General features: G+C 47.6%; 1 protein-coding gene across 3 annotated transcripts; it reads left to right on the forward strand.

Annotated features, from left to right (window-relative positions):
- The first annotated feature begins 1,066 nt into the window (after nt 1-1,066).
- Nucleotides 1,067-21,887, forward strand: AMMECR1L (AMMECR1 like). 3 transcript variants are annotated; one of them, XM_082466309.1, is made up of 8 exons: nt 1,067-1,381; nt 2,894-3,003; nt 10,325-10,769; nt 12,814-12,924; nt 13,228-13,342; nt 14,017-14,107; nt 15,626-15,722; nt 17,408-20,997. In XM_082466309.1, the coding sequence occupies exons 3-8, from the start codon at nt 10,363-10,365 to the stop codon at nt 17,517-17,519; spliced, it is 933 nt and encodes a 310-aa protein (XP_082322435.1). In that variant the 5' UTR covers nt 1,067-1,381; nt 2,894-3,003; nt 10,325-10,362; the 3' UTR covers nt 17,520-20,997. The 3 variants fall into 3 exon arrangements, with proteins under 3 accessions (XP_082322435.1, XP_082322437.1, XP_082322436.1); XM_082466310.1 differs by lacking the exons at nt 1,067-1,381; nt 2,894-3,003 and adding an exon at nt 11,468-11,810 and having other exon boundaries at nt 10,631-10,769; nt 17,408-21,887; XM_082466311.1 differs by lacking the exons at nt 1,067-1,381; nt 2,894-3,003 and having other exon boundaries at nt 17,408-21,887.
- The last annotated feature ends 873 nt before the right edge of the window (nt 21,888-22,760 follow it).

Consider the following 22,760-nt stretch of genomic DNA (forward strand, 5'->3'; position numbering starts at 1 on the left):
TACTTTAAAATAGGGCATGCCTTTACTGCAGGGCCTAAACGGTTTGTTTGGAGTGGTTAAGGTGAGGGAGCAGGGCAGAAACAAAAGACTTTTAGGGCAAATCCATCTGTAATTAAAATAAAAACGCTAAGTCGTCAAATCAAATAGCAAGTATTTGAAAGTAAAATGATTTACTCCTAATTTTTAAAAACTGGGGTTTTTTGTAGTGCTGTGTTTGAGGCTCTTGCCCTGCTATAGTGCTGAGAAATGTGTTTAGTCGACCTATTGAATTAAGCCTGTACTGTGGGTAATTCCACCTGAGTCGTCTCCGGGCTGGGGACGCACGGGGTCAAGTCAGAGAGGTGAGCTCCTGGCACCACCCGGGTGTAGTCTGCCCCTTCCCGTCCACGAGGAGGCTGGCCTGGAGGCCGAGCCTGGAACACCTCCCCGCGGGCCGGGCCGGAACCAGTGGGTCAGCTGCATTTAAAGCTGGTCTGAGCTGCGCCTTCCTGGCTGCTTTCGAAGGCTGCGGCCCGGTCGGGGGAAGCGACGCGAGCGTGGGCGCTCGGGAAGAAAAGTCGTGGGCAGGTGAGTGTTGGGTCCTAACGCGGGAGAGGGCGGAGCAGCGAGGCCGGGACACCCCGGCTGGCGTGCCCAGCCGGTACCTGGGCCGCGTCGCGGACAATGCCGCCCTGCCGGCCGCACTACAACTCCCGGCGCGCTCTGCGCTCGCTCGCAGAAGCCAAGGCGGTCCGGCGTGCACTGCGCCGGCCGGCCGGCCTGACAGCTGGGCGCTCCGCTTGGCCCGCTCAGCGACCTGGGGGTGGGGGGAGGAAACCAGCCGGCCGGCCTCCTCTCGGTGCCTCACTGCCCGCCCCTCTTTATTCCAACTGCCGGGGACTCGGCCCAAAGACTGGGAAGCAGCCTCCTAAATACAATCCCGTAGAGTCGGCGCCAGCCAATAAAGTGCGCAGAGTCAGGCCACGTGACAGTAGCGGGGTGGTGCTCCGGTGGCTCCCTAATCTCTATGGTTTTGGCGACTCGCTAGAGGGCGTGTGGACCACTGGAGGACTCCCTACATTCTTCCTCCATTACCTCACTGCCTCCGGTGGCTGCTGGGATACCGGAAGACTCGGGTCCCGGCTCGGCTCAGTCCTCCAGCTGCCCCGGGGAATACCTTTAGCAGTTCTTTCCTACCGCTACCGCCGCCCCGCCGCTTCCTCCTCCGCCCGCCCCCCGCTGGCCTTCTTGGCCCCGCCCCGTCCGCGCCGCGCGTCTGGCCCGCCCGCGGCCCGCTTCTCTCGGGAGCCCCCACCCAGGTGCATGGCTCCATGAAGCAGGAGGAGGAGGCAGAGCGCGAGAGGTCCCGTCTGCCCCGGCTGCGTCTGGGCCAGGAGGAAAGGTGGGAAACTCGGTCTGCGCCGCTCCCTCCTCCCCCGTGCCCGCCGGGCCGGCCTCCCTCCAGCTGCCGCCGTGCGCGCCGGGCCTCCTCACCCCGGAGCGACCGGAGGGGCCGGGGAGCGGGTCCCCCCGGGTTCGGGGAGAGGGTCCCGGGACAGCGTTGGGGGGAGCTCCCGGGCGGCGGTGAAAGGAGGCGGCAGGCGGGGCCTGCGGGCCGCGTGTGCCCGCCGGGCGCAGGGGGGTCAGGAGGCGTGCTGGGGAGGGGGGTGGGCGGGCGCCCCTGCCCCCGGGCCGCTAGGCGAGGCCGGGCGAGGCTCCAGCTCCTTTCTGCACTCCCTCCAGGAAGCAGTCTCGGGTCGTGTAAAGTTTGGTGGTCTCCGGCGCCGCCTGGTGGCCCTCGCCCCCAGTCCCACCGCCCCCTCCCCCGCCCGACGTCTGGATTCCACCCCCGCGGCTCGGCCCTCGCTGCCCTACCAGTCGCTGGGTCGTCCCACCACTACTCCCGGCGCCCCGCGCTCTCCTTCCACCCCCTTTTCATTACCATTCACCTTTCTCTCTGCCTGTTTGGTCCCTCCCCGCTCTGGCCTCTCCTCTCCCCCCTGTATCTCGCCCTTTCCTTGCTGAACTCTCTTTTCACACGCATGCTTTCGCCTCTTCTTCTCTTTCTTCCTAACCCCACCCTCATTCTGTCCTTCCTTATCCACCCAGAGCCCCCGTTTCCATCATCCCTCCACCTGACACTCTTGTGGGTTTTATGCCTCCCTCCTTCCCAGGCTGTGAGCTTTGCCCTTCATTCCTCGCCCTCCTCCATCCCCTGTCCTGATCTGAACTCCTCACTTTGCCACACTCCCTCACCCTTATCCCTCTGGGCCTATCCTCTTTCACTGCCCTCTCCTAGGATAGAGTGGGTGGGGCCTGGAGTCTCCTGTTTACATCTTTGGGAATAACTCACATCTCTACTTCTGGGGGTGGTGGGGAGAGTTGGTAAAGAGATTACGAAGAGATTTATGCCAGCCGAAGAGTACGATGGGTGACTCTTACCTACAGTTATCGTCTCCACCTGGGATAACAAGATGGCCTGGCCTCAGGACCCTGGCATGCTGTCCAGTAATCCTTCAGCACCATCTTTGCAGAGGATTTGGGAATCTGTTTGTATTCTGAAACCAGTGGAGAACCTTGAAATGGTGTATCTTGGCCTGAGAACAAGTTTTGGTCTAAATTAGTGGTGGAGGAAGTTTTAATGTGTGTTTTATGTTCAGGTTCAATAAAACCTTTGCTCCTCCTTGCTCACCCTTCTTGGTGACGGCACCAGGGATGAGGTGATTTTGTGCATGGGGCTGCCCTTGCTGCCTTGTATTTAGATTTTGAAATGTTTTGAATTAAAGCCTGTTCCTTCGGTTTTTTTTCTTCTTTCTAGAAATTGCTCTGTTGAGTTGTAGTTTTTCAGAAACCATCTCTTACCTCGGCACTGCCTTGATTTTGTTCATTCACTGCACCTGCATTTCCATCTTAGGTACAGGAAGAAGGAATGGAATCGGAAGGAAGAAAATTCATTTCAGAGACAAAATAGCTCCCCTCCTCTGTTATAGCTGTTCCCCTGGCAATACAAACTTTCTGCTTTCAGTGAGTATTACCTTGGACATACTTAGACTAGAATTTTGTTGCTTTTGCTCTCTTTTTTCGTTTTAGGCCTGTGCTAGGACTTTAGGATGTAGGTTTACTTTGTTCACTTCTGTTATTCTGCTTCCATGAGGGTGTCCTAAAGCTGATGAACCCTTCCACTTGCTTTCTTTATATGTAAAGACAAGGTTATTTTCCATAATCCCATTAGAGTGACCTAGATGGTGGTGTAGTATTACATTTACCCTTCGTGTACATAAGGTCCGCCTCCCACCCCTTCCCAAATTATGCATTTTTTAAAGACAAGATCATAACTTGTAGGTTAATGCAGTTCCTGTCAAGGTCAATTATTGGGTGTCTTCCACGTGGGTATAATCTTCAGAGATTTTTGGAGCATTTTGCCCTGAATCTGCTAGGGTGATAACTGTTTTCTTAAAAATAATTAAAAGTCTACATGTAAACCAAGTTCTGGAAAATTTTTTATTACTGCTGCGTTCCCCTCAAGTTTGTTCATAATGGTATGCAAACACTTGTAAGAGAGTTTTCCAGAGTGCTTCGCATCTTACTGGAGGCTCACAGCCACTCTGTGAGGAAGGCAGAGGACAAATATTTTCATTTTACAAATGAAAGAACCGAGGCCCAGAAGGATCTGGCACCCTGCCGTAGCTCACATAGTAAAGGGAGGGGATCTAAAAAGAAAACAAAGCATTTGACTCCTTGTAGCCATGTTTTTCCTTAAGCTAAGTTGACATGAAAGTGTATGGTACTGTGTATTTTTCTAAATCTGTAAATTTTAAAAGCAATTGTATAGGTAGATTCATTTTTCGCAGGGAAAATTTTCACACAGCAAATGTTTTGGATGTGTATGTGTGTATGATGGGCTTTCGTGTAGAAATGATTATTTGAAATGATGACCAGAATGTTTGCGGGTCTTGCATCTGACTGTTTCTTGGAATAGTTCCATAATAAGTAGGCCAGAATTATAGCTCAGGTGCCGTTTCACTGCTCAAATAATTATTAAATTGAATTTCAGTTCAACTGTGTGTCACAAAGGAAACAGCAGCCTGTTCCCTTCTGCATAAAGCTTGGTTTGAATAGACATCGGACAGTAAATAATAACAGAAGAAAATGCAGAGACCCCTTTTTTCTTTGCTTTTTGCCTACCTTCCAAATCTATTTCCTTTGTTATAAGGTCATGCCTCCGCATAGGCTGTTTTGAGGCTTCAAAAGGTGACTCTATATTTTTTTTTTCCACCTCCAGGCTTTTCTAGATGTTTTAATCTGGTTATTGTTGGAAATCTAACTACTTTGACTCAGTAGTTCTGTTAGTACTCAATATATATCAAGATTTCTGTAATAACAGCATATTTAGCAAATTTAGTTTCTTTTTGGTGTATGGCTGCAAGCTTAAAAGAGGACCCTTGTAGAACAGAACTGTGCACAACCCTCAGCCCAATATTCCTTATATTTTTTGGCATCTCACAATGAAAAAAGCAGTGGATGACTTATTAGAAGCACGGCTCTCCAAAGAGGAAAAGCGTCAAGGTCATTAGAGTAATAACCCCATGTTAATAATATGATCTTTTAATGTATTTACAAAACAGAAGTAGAGTCACGGATGTAGAACACAAACTTATGGTTACCAGGGGAGAAGGGGGGGAGGGATAAATTGGGAGATTGGGATGGACATACACCCACTACTATATGTAAAACAGATAACTAGTAAGAACCTACTGTATAGCACAGGGAAGTCTACTCAATACTCTGTAATGACCTATATGGGAAAAGAATCTAAAAAAAAAAAAAAAAGTGGATATATGTATATGTATAACTGATTCACTTTGCTCTACATCTGAAACTAACATGACATTGTAAATCAACTATACTCCAATAAAAATTTTTTAAAAATAATGTCTTTGAGCCTACATGGTAGTTCTTAATAGAATTTTATTATGACGACATTCATCCCTCTAGAAATTGTAAGAACTCAGACCTATGTTATTTATATAACCAACCCTACTTTTATCGGTAAAGGTAGTCCTAATATTAGTAGTAGCAGATGCTTTAATAAATAGTAGTTCTGTGCCAGAGAACTGCTAGATGCTTTTCATGTCTTAGTGAATTGCTCACAACTAGCTCTCTGTGGTAGCAGGAGCCCAGGTCCACAGAGACATGACAGCCTGCCTGAGTTTGTACCTGGTAAGTCAGATTTGGGATTTGAGCCTAGACAGTAACCCCAAAGCCTGGGCTGTGTCCTCTGAAGATGGGAGCTGCTCTGGGAAGGCACCAGCTTGTTGTTTTCAGTGGACTTAGGAGCCTTGGCAGGGACCCCCAGCAAGGGAGGGAAGGCCCTCCTGCCCAGCCAGCCACGTCTGTCAGGGTGTCCTCACGTCCTCCCCTCAGTACTGGTCTCCACACCTTGTTTATGTTCATAACATCAGCAATTTATGAGACATCATTTGTATTAACTCCTTTTTTTAAAATTTTTATTGGAGTATAGTTGTGTATTAACCCCTGAAATCGTAAATTGCCCTCCAGACAAATAATGCTCCCTTGGGTAGCTCTTAAAGCGCCCCATCTTTCAAAAAGAAAAGAAAATTCTTTTCAAGTGCAGTTTAGAAACTAGGTGTGTCCTTTGGAAGGAAAGCCTTGAGCAACCTACGGTTAACAGCACCCGCGGCCAAGTCTAGGACTGACCAGTTACTGTGTTTTAGCCAAGAAGACAGCTACCACCATAAACCAAACCAAGAAGTTAATGTAGGGGATATTTGACGTGTTTTTTAGAATGAATTGTCCACGTTGGCTCTCCATCTTGCTATGAATTAAACCATTCCTTGGTTTGGGCTGAGTAGAGTTGACGTTGTGTTTTGCTTTTTTTTTTGTTTTTGTTTTTGTTTTTTTTTTGGCCGCACCACGAGGCTTGCGGGATCTTAGGACCCCAGCCAGGGATCGAACCCAGGCCCCAGCCGTGTTAGCGCCGGGTCCTAACCACTGGACTGCCAGGGAATTCCCTGAGTTGACATTGTTGATAATAATAGATACTTGTATTTTGGTCACTTTCCGCTTCTGACACACTCAACAGTCAGCACCTCACAGTGAAACAAGAGTATCTAAAGGTCAGGTTGTGCCATAAATATTCTTTTTATTAGAAAGGCTAGCTTAAATGGAATTGCTGGGAGATCTGTAGATAAGGTTGTTGGTGTGTGCACCATGTGCAAGGCACTGTGTTAGGTGTTGCGAAAGAAAAAACAAATGCAGCTTGGCCTCTGAGACTAAAGGTGTTGGTGAGTTCATTGCTGGCTGGAATTTAAGTGGCTTTGTAGGCCACTCGGCCCAGATCAACAATGTACTGCTCAGCTTTCCAACAGAGGGGGCCGGAGAGGTGCCTTTGTTGTGCACCCTCGTGAAGGCCAGGACCCCTTGAGTACTGCGTGTCAGGTAAAGGGTGTGGTGACTTTTTCAACACTGAGAGCAACTTTACTTCATTTGACACTTGGTAGGTTAGGCGGTCTTAAGAGGTAAAACAGTGATTCCTGTTATTTCCTCCAGCTTTTTGTGGAAGTATGGGTATTGTCTCCATCTGGTGGAAATCCAGTTTTAACTAGTTCTTTCTCATTGTTCGTTCTAAAGTGGACAGACAGTAGGAAAATGACATCACTACCGTTGGCCCTTAAAGTGGCCCTTGAGTTTAGCTTTGAAAGAGTAACCAACTGAAGGCTCCGAAGGGTCTTAGTGATATATGTGTTTACAGAGCAAGGGTTTTTGCCAGATTCCAATTACTTCAGATGAACCAGCTTGACAGGAGTAACATTTATTTACTCCTACTATGATCAGTATACCATTGCTGGTAGTTTTTATGAGGTTTGGGGGAAGAGTGAGAACAAATGCACACAGTCCTAGAAGAGGTAGAATATGCCATTGGGGTATTTGTTTTTAGCTGGTCGGACAGCAGGTTAGTCTGTTGTACTGAAATGCTATTATTCTGAGGGATCTCACACTGTGCCCTCAGAAGCCGAGCGGCTGGAGAAATGAATGTGTCTTTGGTCATTGTAGGACAGTCCCGGGAGCCGAGCCTGGGACACTTAGTTGTGGTGAGATGCCCACTTTGTTGGAGTGGGGTTAGAAGAGTCTCACTTTAAAGAGAAACTTGATGAAATTGATAGGTTGAGGTTGACATGGTAAGTGAAAGTACTGACTACCAGCACCTTCACAGTCTTAACTGTCGTTCACTTAACATTTGCTTGACGCTGACAGATAGGTAAAATATTGGCCCCTTTAAAAAACAAACCTTAAAAATTCAGTAGGAGGTGGGGAGATGGAGTAAGTAGGCTGCAGATGAAATAAGATTGGCCCTTTGTTGAAAATTGTTAAAGCTGGGTATTGGGTTCATTACACTAATTTACTTTGTATATGTTTGAAATTTTCTATAGATTTAAATTTATGGAACAAATTTTTAAAGAAATGCCTTCTAATATATTTTTGAGGCAGAAAGTCTCTAACTCTGCCTTTGGTCACTAATTGAGAATATCGGTTGAATTGTTTGCTTAGTGGCCTCCAGAGAAAGCTCAGGCCTAAGGGACCACAAGATTTTGGTGGGTTCTACTGATTACAAATCATAGTTGGGGAGGGGGAATTGTTAAATGTATTCTCTTGGTGTCGGTTGTGATCATGCCCCACTGCAGATCGGTGATTGTACGTGATGTGTAGGCAGAACCTTCCTAGGCTTGAGCTCACCTGCCTTGGCATGGTTTGAAAATCCCTTCTATTGCTCTGTTGTAGGATGTTTCACAGACAGGTAGCTGATAGCACCTGCAGAGAAACACCTGAGTTGCCACTATCTCATGACATTTCGCCCTTCCTTCAGGTGTGCTTTGGTGTAAGGAGAATGAGGAAAGATTTCTTTTTTTAACCTATTTTATCCCTCCTCTTTGCCTCTTTGAATTTTGGGACTCTCTAGAGGCAGAGCCTCAGGGCCCTGTTGGTGCTGTTAAAACTCTAGCTCTCGAGAGATGGTCCCTCTGCTTCATTCAACACGTGTCCTAAACCCCCTGCACACAGTTATGCACAAGGTGGAAAGTCAGGTAAGAGCTCAGAGGGCAGTGCCATCCCTTGTGGAGTCAAGGGACAATGGCAGGGGTACTGATGATTGTCAGGGGGATGGCGGAGATACTGGCTTTGGGCTTAGGTTTTGATTTTTTTTTTCCCCTGCTCCATTTTTGTTGGCAAGATTTTGCAAACTATTCTTTTAGTTTTTAGTATACCCTTGATTTTTTTTTTTTTTAAATCATGCCCTTAGGAAAGGGACTGAATCCAGTGGATATTATTGGCAGGCCTCATTCTTCTTTGTGGCTTGGTGGGAAGACCCAGGCTTTGGAGTCTTACAGGTGGATTGTGGTCCAAATCCTGACTCTGCCACTTAGCGGCAGCCTGGCTTTGGGCAGATTATCTTGCTCGTTAAACCTAAGTTTCCTCCTTCGTAAAATGACGGTAATGTTGTCCTCCTTGCGGAGTGGTTTTGAGGATTCAGTGAAATCCTGTTTAAAGAGCACCTGTTCGGTGCTCTAAGCCCTGAGTGCCCAGCGAAGTCCTGGCCTTCCGGGAGTTTCCATCCTGGTGGGAGCAGATGATAAGCCCAGACGATAAGAGCAGCTGACTTTCTGCTGTATGGAAGCAGCTGACACACATTAAACTCAGTTCTCCCAGCAGCCCCATGAGGCACGTGCTCTTGTTATTCCCAGTTTGAGGGAACTGAGGCAGAGAGAGGTTAATCCTGGAGGAGTCAGGATTTGAGCCCAGGCCATTTGGCTCTGGAGGCGGCATTTTTAACCGAGATCTTCTGCTCCCTTTCTTAACAGTCCGAACGAGGCAGTGATATCCGTGCTCAGAAACAGTCTAGTCGTTGGAGGTTTTACTGCATCAAGCGCGTGAGGCTTTCTCAAAAAGAAGCCCCTGTTTCAGGCCAGACATTGAAGCAGGCAAGCTGTTATTCCTCTGCTAGAGACAACTTTCATCTTCCGAAGAACTGTCTTAGATACAAAAATGTGTGTTTGTTAGGGATCAGCATATATCAAGACCATAAGCAATATTTGTGAATTTTTTGTATCTCATTCAACCTAAAGTGGCAGGTGGTTTTTGTAGAAATTACGGCATTGCAAACGGGTACGTGCATATCTAATTGAATGTAAAAGGTTGTAGAAGTTACAATCAAAATACTATACAGTAGAGCAGTGCCTAAAAGGCAATTGTGTGCTACGTGTTCAAACCACAGGGAAAATTTTAGGTAGGAATTATATATTTTTTTTCAGTGGGAGGGCTACAGCTAACAGGTAATGACTTGAGGAAAAACAAAGTGTACTTTTCTCAAGTCAGCAGAATTTTACAAACTTTGGTATTATCGACATTGAAATAACTAGGATCTCTTTGCCTGAGGCTGCTGATTACAGACACAGACAGCAGAAAGGATCTTGGTCATGTTATAGCTATATATCTTTACCTTAGGCTTTTTAAGAAAAAGAATTTAGTGGAAAAAGATTCCTTCCTCCCCTTAATCAGTTGGGGCTCTCCGGTTTCCTGGCCCATCTGATGCCACATTTTGTTAAGCTGATGGCTTTGCATCTATCTGCCTTGCTATGACAGGGCAGAAATGGCTACCTCACAAAAGGGCTGTGAAGCTTGGGTCATTTGTGTGAAGAAGGGTTTCTGCTAGGTCGTAGCTTTTTTTGAATGGGGCCTTGACAGGACAGAAGTGTAGAACTTGGAGTGAGTTCAGAGGAGAGCCGAAGAAAATGAGTGAGGCTGTGCCGGACAGCTGTGAGGACGGACAGGCGGGCGGGGAGCCCGGCGTCAGCGAGCGCGCTCTCGTCAGAACAGCCGCCGCCTTTCGTCTTCACAGAGGTCCGGGGCTAAAGTTACACAGAAAAACCGAGGTTAGTGATGAGGAACCTGGCAGGTCAAGTGCAGCCTTGCAGTCGGCCTGGAAACGTCCCCAGTCAGCTGCACGCTGGCTGCCACCCCGCCCTTCTTTCTGCCCAGGGAGTCCGGGGCAAGAGGGGGCTGCCTGTGGCCTGCCTCCGTCCGTGGTGACGATGACCTTTATGGAAAAGGGAAAATAGCTCCCCCCGAGGAAGAGGTTAGGCGCCTTCGGTCTGGAACTCAGGGTCTCTTCTAGCCCACTGGTCTGCCACCCTTTGCAACCAGTGTGACCTGGGCAAGAAAGAATTTGATGGCTCCTACCCTCTGCATGGAGACCCTTTCTCTTTGAATTTTGTGTTCTCCTTGCAGCTAACCATTTGAGTTAACGCTTGCATGTTCTCTTCTGGGTTAGGGTTCCGCAGCATTCCAGACCTCAAGCACCGGTTCAGGATGGGAAAAAGACGCTGCGTCCCCCCACTGGAGCCCAAGCTGGCAGCAGGCTGTTGTGGGGTTAAGAAGCCTAAGCTGTCTGCAGGTGGGACGCACGGCCACGGGAGCCAGTCCACAGCCGTCCCCGGCTCCAGTGCGGGGCCTCTTCAGAACCACCAGCATGTGGACGGCGGCAATGGTCGCGAGAACGTGTCGGACTTGACTCTGGGACCTGGAAACCCTCCCATCACACGCATGAACCCCGCATCGGGAGCGCTGAGCCCTCTCCCCCGGCCCAATGGAACTGCCAACGTCACCAAGAATCTGGTGGTGACCGCAGAGATGTGCTGCTACTGCTTCGACGTCCTCTACTGTCACCTGTACGGCTTCCCACAGCCGCGCCTCCCTAGGTTCACCAATGACCCCTAGTGAGTAAAGCGGCCGCGCGTCGGGGGCGGTGAGGAAGGCGTGACGCCTCTGTCGGGGGCATTCTCTTGAGAGAGTCTGCTCCTTATAAAAAGCTTAACACGATTTGGGCAAAGGTTGATGGGAATAGGATGCTGATAAATGTGCAGCCAATGTCTAGAACACTCACTGGGCTCAGTAACGGAAGGGTACTAGGCTGTGTCTGCAGGAGCAGTTGGCTTGTCACAGTAATGTTCCGGGAATCAGGAGGGTTTCGTTCTTGGTCTTCTGTTGGTTCAGATGGCAGTGGGTAGGTCATCTAACCTCTCACGTGGAGAAGTCACACCATCACACCATTGTGGACCCGAGCACCGTTGAAGCCCAAGTGACCTGCCAGTGTCTGGGTGCCAGGTGGGAGACTAGGAGCTCATTTAGTGGGAGCTGAGATGCTCCTAACAGGGGTCCCCTCACTTGGTTCACTGTCAGTCCCATGGGGCTGCCGGCACCCCACCAGCAATGTCAGAATTTGCTTTACTGTTTCTAGTTCACGACTCTGTTATTTGTCCCAGGTGCCCTCGAGGTGTCAATGACTTTAATAAGGAATATGTGTAAAGGGGAAAGTCAAGTGAAGATGCTCATGCCAATGCTTTCTTTCTCAATTGGAAGCAGCTTTGAGGTGGCTTTAAAGAGCACTGCTGCTTTTTTATTTTTATTTTTTTAGGAGATGCTTTTAGAGCATTCACTGACTGATCATCATTCCTCGACTGTTAATGCCATACTGAGGCGGTGCGTAGCCCCACTGGGCAGGGAATGGAGGAGTATGAAGAAAAAGTCCTTGCTCTCGGAAGACTTGAGTTGGCAGATCACACACAGAAGCTAAATAGTGTTCACACACCGTCTGGGCAGAGGTGGAGAGGAAGTTACTCCTGTGATTGTGTCAGAGGAGAAGAAATGCAGAGAAAAATGTGCTCACTCTTTAGGGAAGTATTGCCGTGCGATACCGTGAACAGAAAATTCCTGACTGAGTCGGTGGAGAGTCTAAGCCTTGATCTGAGTGGGATCAGGTGTGTCCCTTGCAGGAGAGGGACATGGGTTTGGAAGAGTAGGTGGTGGCCGCAGCATTGTAGGGTGTGGAGACAGTGGAATTCTTGAAGGGTTTTTGAGCAGGTTTTGGAACATTAACTTTGGCCGGTGGTGTTCAAGTGTTTTACTGGAAGGAAAAGATGGGTAGGTGGGAGATCCTGCTTTGTAATAATGATCAAAGTTAGATAACTTAAAAAATTTAAGTTGCTTTTGAGAAGTGTTAACTCAAGAATCAAAGAGGTAAGGGCATAGGAATATGGAGGAATTTCAGGAAGAGGGGACAGCCCTGTAACCTCTGCCTAAAACATCTGTCAGCGTCGATCGGATGTAGCCTAATGCAGCATGACTTGGGCCTAGAAAGTGGTTAACTTCTGCTAAGAATAAGCTTTTTATTTTATCTTAGCGGCGCCACTTGGCTTGCGGGATCCTCGTTTCCCCAGCAGGGATCGAACCCGAGCCCTCGGCAGTGAAAGCGCCGAGTCCTGACCCCGGACTGCCGGGGAAGTCCCCAAGAATAAGCTGTCCTGAGGAGACTTTTTCTTTTTTTCTGCAATTTACGAGCAGGAGAGGCAGAAATAATGATGGGCACGATGCGGGGTTGAGCGGAGAAGGTGTGCAGGCCCCGTGTGTCTTCATGAAGGTGGAACTGGGAGCGTAGACACATGAAAAGAGAGTAAACAAGAGGAGAAAGACATGGAGAACTAGAAGAAGAAAGAGTTGAGTCCCGGGCAGAGGAAGAAGAAAACGGCACGTCCACGTGGTGCTAGAGTGGAGTGAGGCTGTGAGCAGGGGCCTTTCTTCTCGTGCCTCGCGGCGATTTCCTCTCCATTTACGCCCCGGGGCCGCGCGGCTCCGAGAGGGCAGAGAGGGCAGAGCCTTTCAGACAGCCCGCGTCAGAACACCATCCTTGAGGGGAAGAACAGACGAACAGGGCTAGAGCCGAGGTTTTCTTCTTCCCTGACTGACGTGTGCTTGCTCTTTCAGCCCGCTCTTTGTGACGTGGAAGACAGGGCGGGACAAGCGGCTTCGTGGCTGCATTGGGACCTTCTCAGCCATGAATCTTCATTCAGGACTCAGGGAATACACGCTAACCAGGTAATGGCGACCGCACGTAAGACTGGTAGATTATTGGCCAAAATGGAAAAGAACTGCCTGCCTCTTCTGAGTGGTGAAGTCCGAGTGTTCTCTTTCGGATGATCAGGAAGTGTAGGGGCATTCACCTGGTGAGCCACTTACCGGTCCAAGTACAGGCAGTCAGCGGCCTCAGGTTGTTCTCAGCATGTGCGGGCTGATGGATAGTGGATGTTCTCCGCGGCGCTCGAGAGCCATCAGCGTCCGGCACGTGATGTCGGCTCCCGGCTCCGGAGCAGCCTCACTTATGTTTTCTGTCCTCTCCAGTGCACTTAAGGACAGCCGGTTCCCCCCCCTGACCCGAGAGGAGCTGCCTAAACTTTTCTGCTCTGTCTCCCTCCTTACTAACTTTGAGGATGCCAGTGATTACCTGGACTGGGAGGTGAGAACAGCCGCATTTGGAACTCTGCATCTCTCGTTGCATTTGGGTTCGGGTTAGTACATGGTAATGTATCTCCTTCATTGAGCGAGGGTATGAGAATGTGAAAGCTGAGTTTGGAAGGAATTGTAGGCAACTTGGGTGACGGAAGAGGTGCTACGGTATTAGAAGTAGGAAGAAATGGGAAGCCTTTCTTCTCCCGTTCTTCCCAGTCTACTCTGGTCCACATCCTTTTCCCATGTCTAATAAGAAATAGGAATGGGGATAAAGGAGAACATTCCTGATTCTTCGTGGTAAGCCCTTGGATAAAAGTTGTTATCCATGTGAGCCCATGTGTGAAGAGTCAGGAACCCAGATCAAAACCCTGTGGCATGTTCTTTGACTGGAGTAGATTAAAGGTGGAATATTCAAGATCTTCGGATGAACTGTTGAGAGAATTTATTTCTGTAGCCTCCGTACTCTCAGAGAGGTGGCTGCAGGTAGACTCTCACTTTCCCTAAAGCAGCAGTTTCTTTGGCTTCCATGCCTTAGAGAGAGAGTGAGTCATGAAAGGCAAGAGCCTCCCCTTTTCTCAGCCCTGGGTCAAGCTGGTCAGGGGACAGTGTCGATTTATATGAGGATAATTGAAGTTCCGCTAGAGTGAGTAAATGCCATTTACTGGTTGTGTGTTTTTGTAGGTTGGGGTCCATGGGATTCGAATTGAATTCATCAATGAAAAAGGCGTCAAACGTACAGCCACATATTTACCTGAGGTTGCAAAGGAACAAGGTGAGTTGGAGACATGGAATTTCCGTGAATGATACTGTTCACAGTGTTGCCAAGTAACGGGCAGGAAAGCGGAGTGTGCTGCCTTTCAGCCCAACTGTAACTGAGAATGAGTGCCTTTCTTCCTCTCCCCGTATCGATCAAGTCCTGAAAGAATGAGAGACTCCCCAAAAGATGTAGGAGCTGGGAAGAGAAGAGGGGTAAAGACTTCCCGTGCCCAGCCGCTCGTTTCACGTACTTTCAGTGAGTAGTAGTATTTCTTGGCCCCCAAAACTGCAGTGGTTAATCGTAGGAAAATTCCAGCAATCAACTTGGTCATAATTATGGAGTTCATTGTAAAGGGAGGTTGCCCGTATTAGTGGGTTTTGACCTTTTGGTCGTGAGTTACTACACAGTGTTATAATTGGAAGAATGCAGAACATAATCTCTCCTGTTTTTTTAAAGAACTCAGTAGGTACTTAGTTCTTACAGTGGGACATGAAAGGTAGGAAATGGGTTGGGCAGGTTTTCTCTTTCAAAGCATAGTTAGAAGAATACCTTAAAATGGTGCTCGTGCAGTCTGGTGTATGACCCAGTTTTCTTTCTTTCTTGGAGCTGGTCTGTTTTTTGAAAATAATTTGTATTTGTTAGGTGTGAACCTGGAATAGAGAAAAATATCCGGTTCAGTATATCAGTGAGCTAATTATGTGGAGAGGGCTTGCCTTGTTGGTTCCCATCGTGGTTGTGTTTAAACTTCTTCAAAAGCAGTGAGGATATGGCATAAAAAGGAGGAAGCCTTTTAACCACTTCATTGAGATCATAAATCTGGCATTTCTGTCCAAGGAGGCACACCAGGAGTTATTTCCTAATAGTGAGATGTGATGATAATGTAGGTAAATAATCAAGCACTTTTTGCCATTTGAAAACTGGTTGGGAAAATTTAAAAAAGCAAGGCACCTACTGCAATAATTTAGGGGGTTCTCTTTGGTTTTCAATTTGATATATTTGGTTATATCTGTTGAAAATGCTTCAAGAACAACACAACGGTAGATGTGTGAACACCTTCCCATCCTTCCTAAAGGAATAGTTTCCTTCCTGCTGTCAAGTCTCTGTAGTAGAAAACGACTCCTAGAAATCATTGAAACGAAGGAAGGTCACACGAAGGAATGAATACAAGCGCAGAGTATGAATTCTCTCTTCTCCCAGAACAGCCCTGGTTACAGCACTAGGCCAACAGGCTGGTCTACGCTGGGACCGTGTTTGCTCCTAGATAGTTATACTGGGATCATATCTGACAGGAAAGACTCAGAAGCAGGGGGCCTGGGGACAGCCGTTAGTGACGTGTGTTGGGCGTCATCTCACATCTCGGATTCTCCTTGGACTGCCAGTGAGGCAGACGGGGCTCCAGGGACGTGGGGCAGTGCCCAGGCTTGCTCTGCTCGCAGCAGACCTGGCTCCTCCTGTCCTGTCACTGTGGTGTCAGAGCACAGCCCATTCTTGTGTCACTGTGCGCTGACCTCAGTGTGCCTGCCTTCTCCTCAGACTGGGATCAGATCCAGACGATAGACTCCTTGCTCAGGAAAGGTGGCTTTAAGGCTCCAATTACCAGTGAATTCAGAAAAACCATCAAACTCACCAGGTAAGCCACTGTCTTATTTTCCTTGTCATTTTAATTCAGTTGGGGTTGGATGGAGGATACTTTTGACAGACAGGGGAAGAGAAACATTTTCTCTGTTAATGTCTCTAAACCAAAGAAGTATGGGTGAGGCAGAAGCTCCGAGGAAGCAGTGGCAGCACAGGCGGAGACTCCCCAGCATGCTGGGCGTGCCCACGGCTAAGCTGCTAGCACCGTGGGAGCAGGGTCGCCGCTGAGCAGGTCGTGGGTGTGTCTGTCAGGCCCACTTGCTGGGAGGCTGAGCGGGAAGGCTGAAGGCAGGAGAAAAAGCTCTCAGTACAGAAGTCCAGGGTCAGCTGAAGTCATCACATGTAGTCCGGTGGCCTGTTGATGGAATAATTCCAAGGAAACGCCTCTGCCTGTCTGGGGCTGATACTTGTATGGGGAGGCTGCCTAGTGTAGGAAAATATGCATGGGCCGGACTCTGAATCCCAGCTCCACCACTTGCTAGCTGTGTGACCTGGGCCAGTTTTTCCACCTCTCTGAGCAGGAAAAAAAAATTTCCTGTCCGTAAGAGGTGAACGATAATGCCTTGGGGTTGTTTGAGGGTGTGGTAAGGTCATGCATGCAGAAGCTCTAGTCCACGGCCAGGCCACGTTGTAGGTGGTCGGTAGATGTCGGTCCTCTCCCCATCCCTACTGAAGTCGGAAACACTGAAAGGTTTAGCTTCTGTGGGGTTTCTGTGGACCTCTGTCGGCCTGTTCATCTGTAAAATGCTGAATAATCAATATCGTAACCTCACAGGTCTATTTGGAAGATAACCCCGTGTCTTTGAAATGCTTTGGATTCCAAAAAAAAGAAAAAAAATCTTCAAATACAAAGCATTATTATTATCATTATTATTATAATTTATTTGAACAGCCATTTCCCTGTCAAAATTCAGGAATAATCACCTTGCAGTGGAGGAGTGATTACAGTGGGAAAGAGATGGCTCTGGGTAAGGATTGTCACACCCAGCTCCTGTGGTCTGTAGTAGGCTCCATAGGTTTGTAACACCCCATGCTTCGCATCCTGACTCATGGCTCTTTCCAGAGCAAGGCCAAAGTGCTATGAATTCTGTTCTGATGACCCTGTGATATGATATGGCATATTCATCTGGAAAGTGAGACCCATCCTCTATAGCCCCAGGATCTTTTAACCTGCTTCGTCAGAATTTGACCCAGAATTAGGTATCTGTGCCCCTTTTAGTTTATAAATAACTTGTTTGTTGCTTTTCTGCAAGTTGAGGTTGCATTTCTGTCAAATTTATCACATTTTAACCTGAAAGTAGATATGCATTGTACACTGGGCATTGGTGCAGCCATCCTCCAGTCTGCTACCCATGTAATTTGACCTTGAAATTCTTCACCCAGACCCTAGTAGCAGATTGCTTAAGAGCAGCCTGGTGATAAGCATATGAAGTGTTTAAAGGTGGGATGTGCAGAAAACAGATTCTCAGGGGTGAATTGTGATTGTGCTTTTTCATCTTGTTCATTTGTAATAACAACACTGTTTTCTTGTGCTGTCTTTCATTTTCTGTAAGTAAGATTGCTCTCGGTCTTCCATTTTATTCTTTCAAAATGTGGAATAAGCTTTTGGTTTTCTCTGCTGCGTGACTGCAAAATGAAGTGTTTGGGGTTCCTAATACCCTTTCCTGTTTCCTTACACAGGTACCGAAGTGAGAAGGTGACAATCAGTTATGCAGAATATATTGCTTCTCGACAGCACTGTTTCCAGAATGGCACTCTTCATGCCCCGCCCCTCTACAATCATTACTCCTGACACGCGGCTGCATGACCAGTCCCACCCCCCCGTGGCCACCAGTGGCTATGACATCATCGGAGCAGATGCCTCCTCTTCCTGGTCCAGTTACTTTTATTACTGCACCATTTTATGATGCTAGCTTCCGTTGCCAAGTCTGCCTCCAGCCGACTGAGGGGGGCGGGGTTACATCGAATGAAACAGAACTTGAGGGGCCCAAGCCTTATCTCAGCCTTTCCTCAGTATGGGGTTCCGTTGGATTGGGGCTCCTCCATGACTAGTGAGAATTCCGTGTGGGTTCAGAAGACCTTGGCTGCAGGTGCCGCTGGTGATTTGCTGCCTGTGTGTTGGCCACTCAGTGGAAGCTGGAATTGATGGTCCATGAAGGCTTAGCCTACACACACCCCTGCAGCCTCCCCAGAGCGAGTAGGTGTATTCCCCTGGCAGTCTGGGCAACGGAGACCAACAAGAAACGTTTTTAGGTTGTTTTAAATTCCTTTTTTTAAACTTCCAGTGTATTGCATACCACGAGTTGATCTCAACCTCCATGCTTCGTAAGTGGACGCCATGTTAGGGTCGAACGTGGGCACCATGAGTCCTTTGCGGCTCCTGGACAGAGACCCACGTCAAGATCGGAAGCCCTTTGGATGGCGTTGCAGATCTCATTGCTCAGTTAGCCTCAAAGGTTTTAATTCTCATCCCACTCTCAGTTGGATTTTCTGGCACTCTTTCTGCATTGAGTCTCCTGGTACTGAACAGAGCGCTGTGGTGTAGCCTGCTGAGGAATGTACTGGGATGCCTGCGGGAGGTCCTGACGGCATCGCCGCGAGCAGTGTCGAGGGAGAGGCCTCTTCCTTACCACCCGGCTACCTCACTCCTCTACTGGTGGCAGTGCCTATAGCTGGATCTAGGTTCTCAGAGGGCACAGGTGTTCACACAAGCACTTGGGTTGGCCTCTAGAAGGGCACATCGGCATAGGAGAGAATCCAGGGTCTCTAAGCTGTTTTTCTGTTCAGGCAAACATCCTGAGAGACCTGTAAGCAGAGGAGTTCCTTTTTCTAGTTTGCCTGGAGAAGTGGGAAAACTGTTGCTCTTACAGTCCTTACAGGACTTGAGAACAAAGCTGTGTCATTAAACAAGGTGAATCTTTATCTTGCCTAACATGCCGGGAATCTTCACCCCACCATGGCAGAGTTCCAAATAGCTCATTTTATTCTAGGTCATTCATACTTTCCATGTGGCATATTTCCCTTTCTCGTTGTTGCTGATTCCAAATACCTGTCAGCAAGTTTCTCCTCCCTCTTGTCTATTCTTCACTCATGTGGTGGCAAAGTTCATAGAAGTTGGGGACTTGGAAGACGCTTTGAAAACATGGTCACAGAAGCACTGCTGAAATGATTCACAGGAAGAGGTGGCCAGTTGGAAGAAAGGACCCTACGGGTGATACACTGGTTTTCAACAACGTGTTTAGAGAACTCTTGACGTGGATTGGGTGTCAACCCAGTGAACACAATGTTTTGATTTAATTTATTTTTAATGTTTATGTGGTAGTGGTGTGGCTTTCCGAAATGGGCAGATGTTCAAGTCAAAGGGTCTTTGGAGTTTTCTTCTGCCAGGAACGGGGGAGGGGGAGCAGGGGCACAGTCTAAGGAACGACACACGTGCTCTTCTAGGCGTGGCTGTCTCGTTTCTTGAAGAGATGGGTGAGGGTGAGCCGGTGAGCTCGGCACCGTCCTCTGCTGTGGGCGAGGGTGTGGAACGGGCAAGGGGAGCGCTGGCTGACGTCTGGATGCGCGGGCTGGGCTCCTGCACGCCGCCGCGTTTCCCTCGCGGTGTTCATGAAAACAGGCTTCCGAAGAGGAAGGGATTGTTTCGTGATTTCCTGCTGCTGAGAATAATAAATGTCTTGTTGCAAATAAATGTGACGGCAGTTACTCTTAGGTGCCATGGATCGACGTCAGGGTGGTCAGCAGCTCTGGACTAAACCGCCCACCTCCAATTTGTACAACAGTATTGATACATAGGGCTACACTCATTCCTGTTCAAGTCTTCTATGTTGAAAGTTGTGTTTAATTTCTAAAGTTTAAAAAAAGCAAAAAAAATGGTGCTAAACTTTCACCCCTGAGCACGCTCAGTGAGACTGGTCATGCAAGCATCTTCAGTGCCATGCTCTTTCAAGCCTGTTTTTTCTCGTAGAAATGTTGCCCTATTTGTCTTCCCCAACGTATAGTATGTTTTTTATTTTATTGAGGGTGGGGTAGGATACCTGCCATTTAAGAAAATGAACAGAAAATTTTAAAACCCAGGAAATGGGGGGAAAAAAAATCAGTGCACAAGAATCGGGCTCCTGAAGCCCAGCACCACACTGACGGGGGCTCCGTGGGCTCTCTTCGCTTTCTGGAGTGAAGAAGCCCGACTCCCTGCACATTCCCTCACGCCCCCATCCACGTCCAGCAGTGGAGATGCTCGAGGTCCTCTTGCCTGGGCGAGGGGACTCGGGAGTCGACCGAGGAAAACTGTTTGGCCCCGTCAGGCATGGCACTCTCAGTGTCTGTCCCGAATGGGGTCTAGTCAGGAAGTGGTCTGGGAGTACACGGTCAAGGTCACGTCCTGAAGATGTACGGCAGGTGGCTCTCAGGAAAAATACCAAGTCTGGATCATCCACGTGGCAGCTTTGCGTAGGGAGATGACAGCTCCGAACCGGAACTGACCTGCCTTCCACGTGCTTGACCACAGCAGTGATGGGGGTGGCCAGTCCACGGAGTGGGAGCGGTGGGTTTAAAGAGAAGGGAAGGTTTTCTGCTCGGTGTTTCCTTTGTCCCTGGGCTGCTCAAGCTGAACAGTAACCACTGCTTTCAAGGAACCAGCCCACCTTGGCTGCTTTGGTTCGGAGTTCGTTTCCTCCCTAGCTGTGAGTGCCTTTTGGTCTGGAAGGTTGGCTTGTCTCATAATACCCACAGCTAGGACATTCTCTCTGTAATTTCGAATTGTCCTTGTTCTCCATTAACTAAAAGAGAATGTCTGATCACTAGAGTTCGTCGGTGTTGGATTGTTTCCACTGTGAGGTTCTTAAACTTTTTCGCTTCATGATATTAAAGCAACTCATGTTAGAGACCCTTTCAACATGAAAGGTTTGTAGTTGAGACATTACATATATTTTATTGTTTATAATAAATATCATCTGTACAAAAGTCCTGGGTGTTAATTTTAATATTTGCACAAGATCTGTTTTCCATGATATGTTAACACCTACAATTTCACTAACTGTTGACGTTATTTTCTATTGAGATTCTGGAGCCTAGGGAGCTATTTGTTCTTTTTGTTTATTTTCATTCTTACTTCCCTGAAGCAAGAGACTTTGTATGGCCTTCAGTGCAAAGACTTTAGACCAATTCTTTGTATTACACTTGGTTGCCTCTTGGCTATATAACTTCTGAGTGCAAATCATTGAACTCTTTAACAAAGTATTGTAGAGAATAAATCATAATGGGTAAAAATTGTTCTTTGTCTTGCCTCTTTTTTTTTTTTGAATAGTAGTAATAGTCATTTTATTATTATTTTAGTCATTTTATTTTTATTTTTTTTAATTTTATTTATTTAATTTTGGCTGCGTTGGGTCTTCATTGCTGCACGAGGGCTTTTCTCTAGTTGCGGCACGCGGGCTTCTCATTGCGGTGACTTCTTCCGTTGTGGAGCACAGGCTCCAGGAGCGTGGGCCTCAGCACTTGGGGCACGCGGGCTCCAGAGCGCAGGCTCAGTAGTTGTGGCGCACGGGTTTAGTTGCTCCGCGGCACGTGGGATCCTCCCGGAGCAGGGCTGGAACCCGTGTCCCCTGCACTGGCAGGCAGACTCCCAACCACTGCGCCACCAGGGAAGCCCCTAGTCATTTTATTTTTAAAGACAGCCAACCAGATCATATTTATTCAGCCTGCATGTTTTTGTGTGGTGTTCATGATACCCAATAACCTTGCACTTTTATTTATTTATTTTTTTTGTGGTTGGTAGTAATGCCATTGGTTTATTAGAGCCAACTTTTCTGAATTAAGGTTTGTGAACCCTTTAAAATTTGGATTTTTCTAGAAAGAAGGTTCATAGTTCTCATTAGGTTCTCCAGTGAAACTGACCTTGCACAGAAAGCTACAACCTGAACTCGGGGGTGGGGGGGATGCTCAAATTTAAGATGTCATTTGGTGAGGCTAATTAACCCAAACAAAGACCCTGGGACGTTGGTGTGGTCTGACCTAAAGGAAAATGTTTCTTGCTTTTGGATGGCCCAGAAAGGATGAGGCATGTTTGGAGAGAATGGCAAGGAATAATTTTTCAAACCTTACAAACATTCATATGCTGATATTGTTAGTCTTTGGTTTAAATTTTTATTTGCAAGGATGTCAGATTTTTTTTTTAACATACCCAGTTCTGAAGCCCGTACAACTTGGCCACAGGTATACACTGTCAGGGTTAGATGATAATTTTGGAAATAGATCACAACAACTGGTTAAACACAGACTTTGGTAATAACTCTGGGGTGTGTGAGAGGAATTCTGTTCCTTCAAGAGCAATTATAGTTCTAGAGATAAGTATTCCGTATTTGCAGTTAAACAGCATGGAATTCCATATTGTTTTTTTTGGTTTTGGTGGTGGTAAAATATACATAACACAAAATTTGCCATTTTAAACTCATTCTGTTGTCTGAAACGTGAACTAAGCCATGTGGTCAGAGATCGGTGGTTCTTGTGAGACTGAGGGTGGAGGAAGTGCTCTAAAGCTGCTTCCAGATCAATCTAGGGTCTGTGACCTTGGCTTGAATATCTGCCTTTGAAAGGCACTCGCTGGGCTGGTTGAAGAACTTGACCCTGAGCCAATACAGTACAAAGAACCATAGTAGCTCTTGAGGAGCATAATGACCTCTTTCTCTGTATCCTTCCATATCCCTCATACCCCTTGCCACCTTCTGTCTTTTATGATGGAAAATAAGTCCAGATCTTGCATCAGCTACTCTTAGTGAGCTCCTTTTGGGGACAGCTCTAGGACTGATTCATCTTTTTAACCTCAGGGCTTTGCACTTAAGTATTTATGATGGTTTTCCTGAACGAAAATGTGGACAAACCAACCTATGAAACATTACTATGTATTATTTGTTATTCTCCTTTCTTCTCTCTTCACCTGTTGACTTCTCTCCTGCTGTGTGTGTTGGGTATCCGGCTAGCCCTGGGGGCAGCCCATGTAAGTCCAGTAAGTAGTAGTTGCTCTGTAAAGCCCTGT

This window comes from Balaenoptera physalus, assembly GCF_965194825.1.
Source record: "Balaenoptera physalus genome assembly, chromosome: 6".
Taxonomy (NCBI): domain Eukaryota; kingdom Metazoa; phylum Chordata; class Mammalia; order Artiodactyla; family Balaenopteridae; genus Balaenoptera; species Balaenoptera physalus.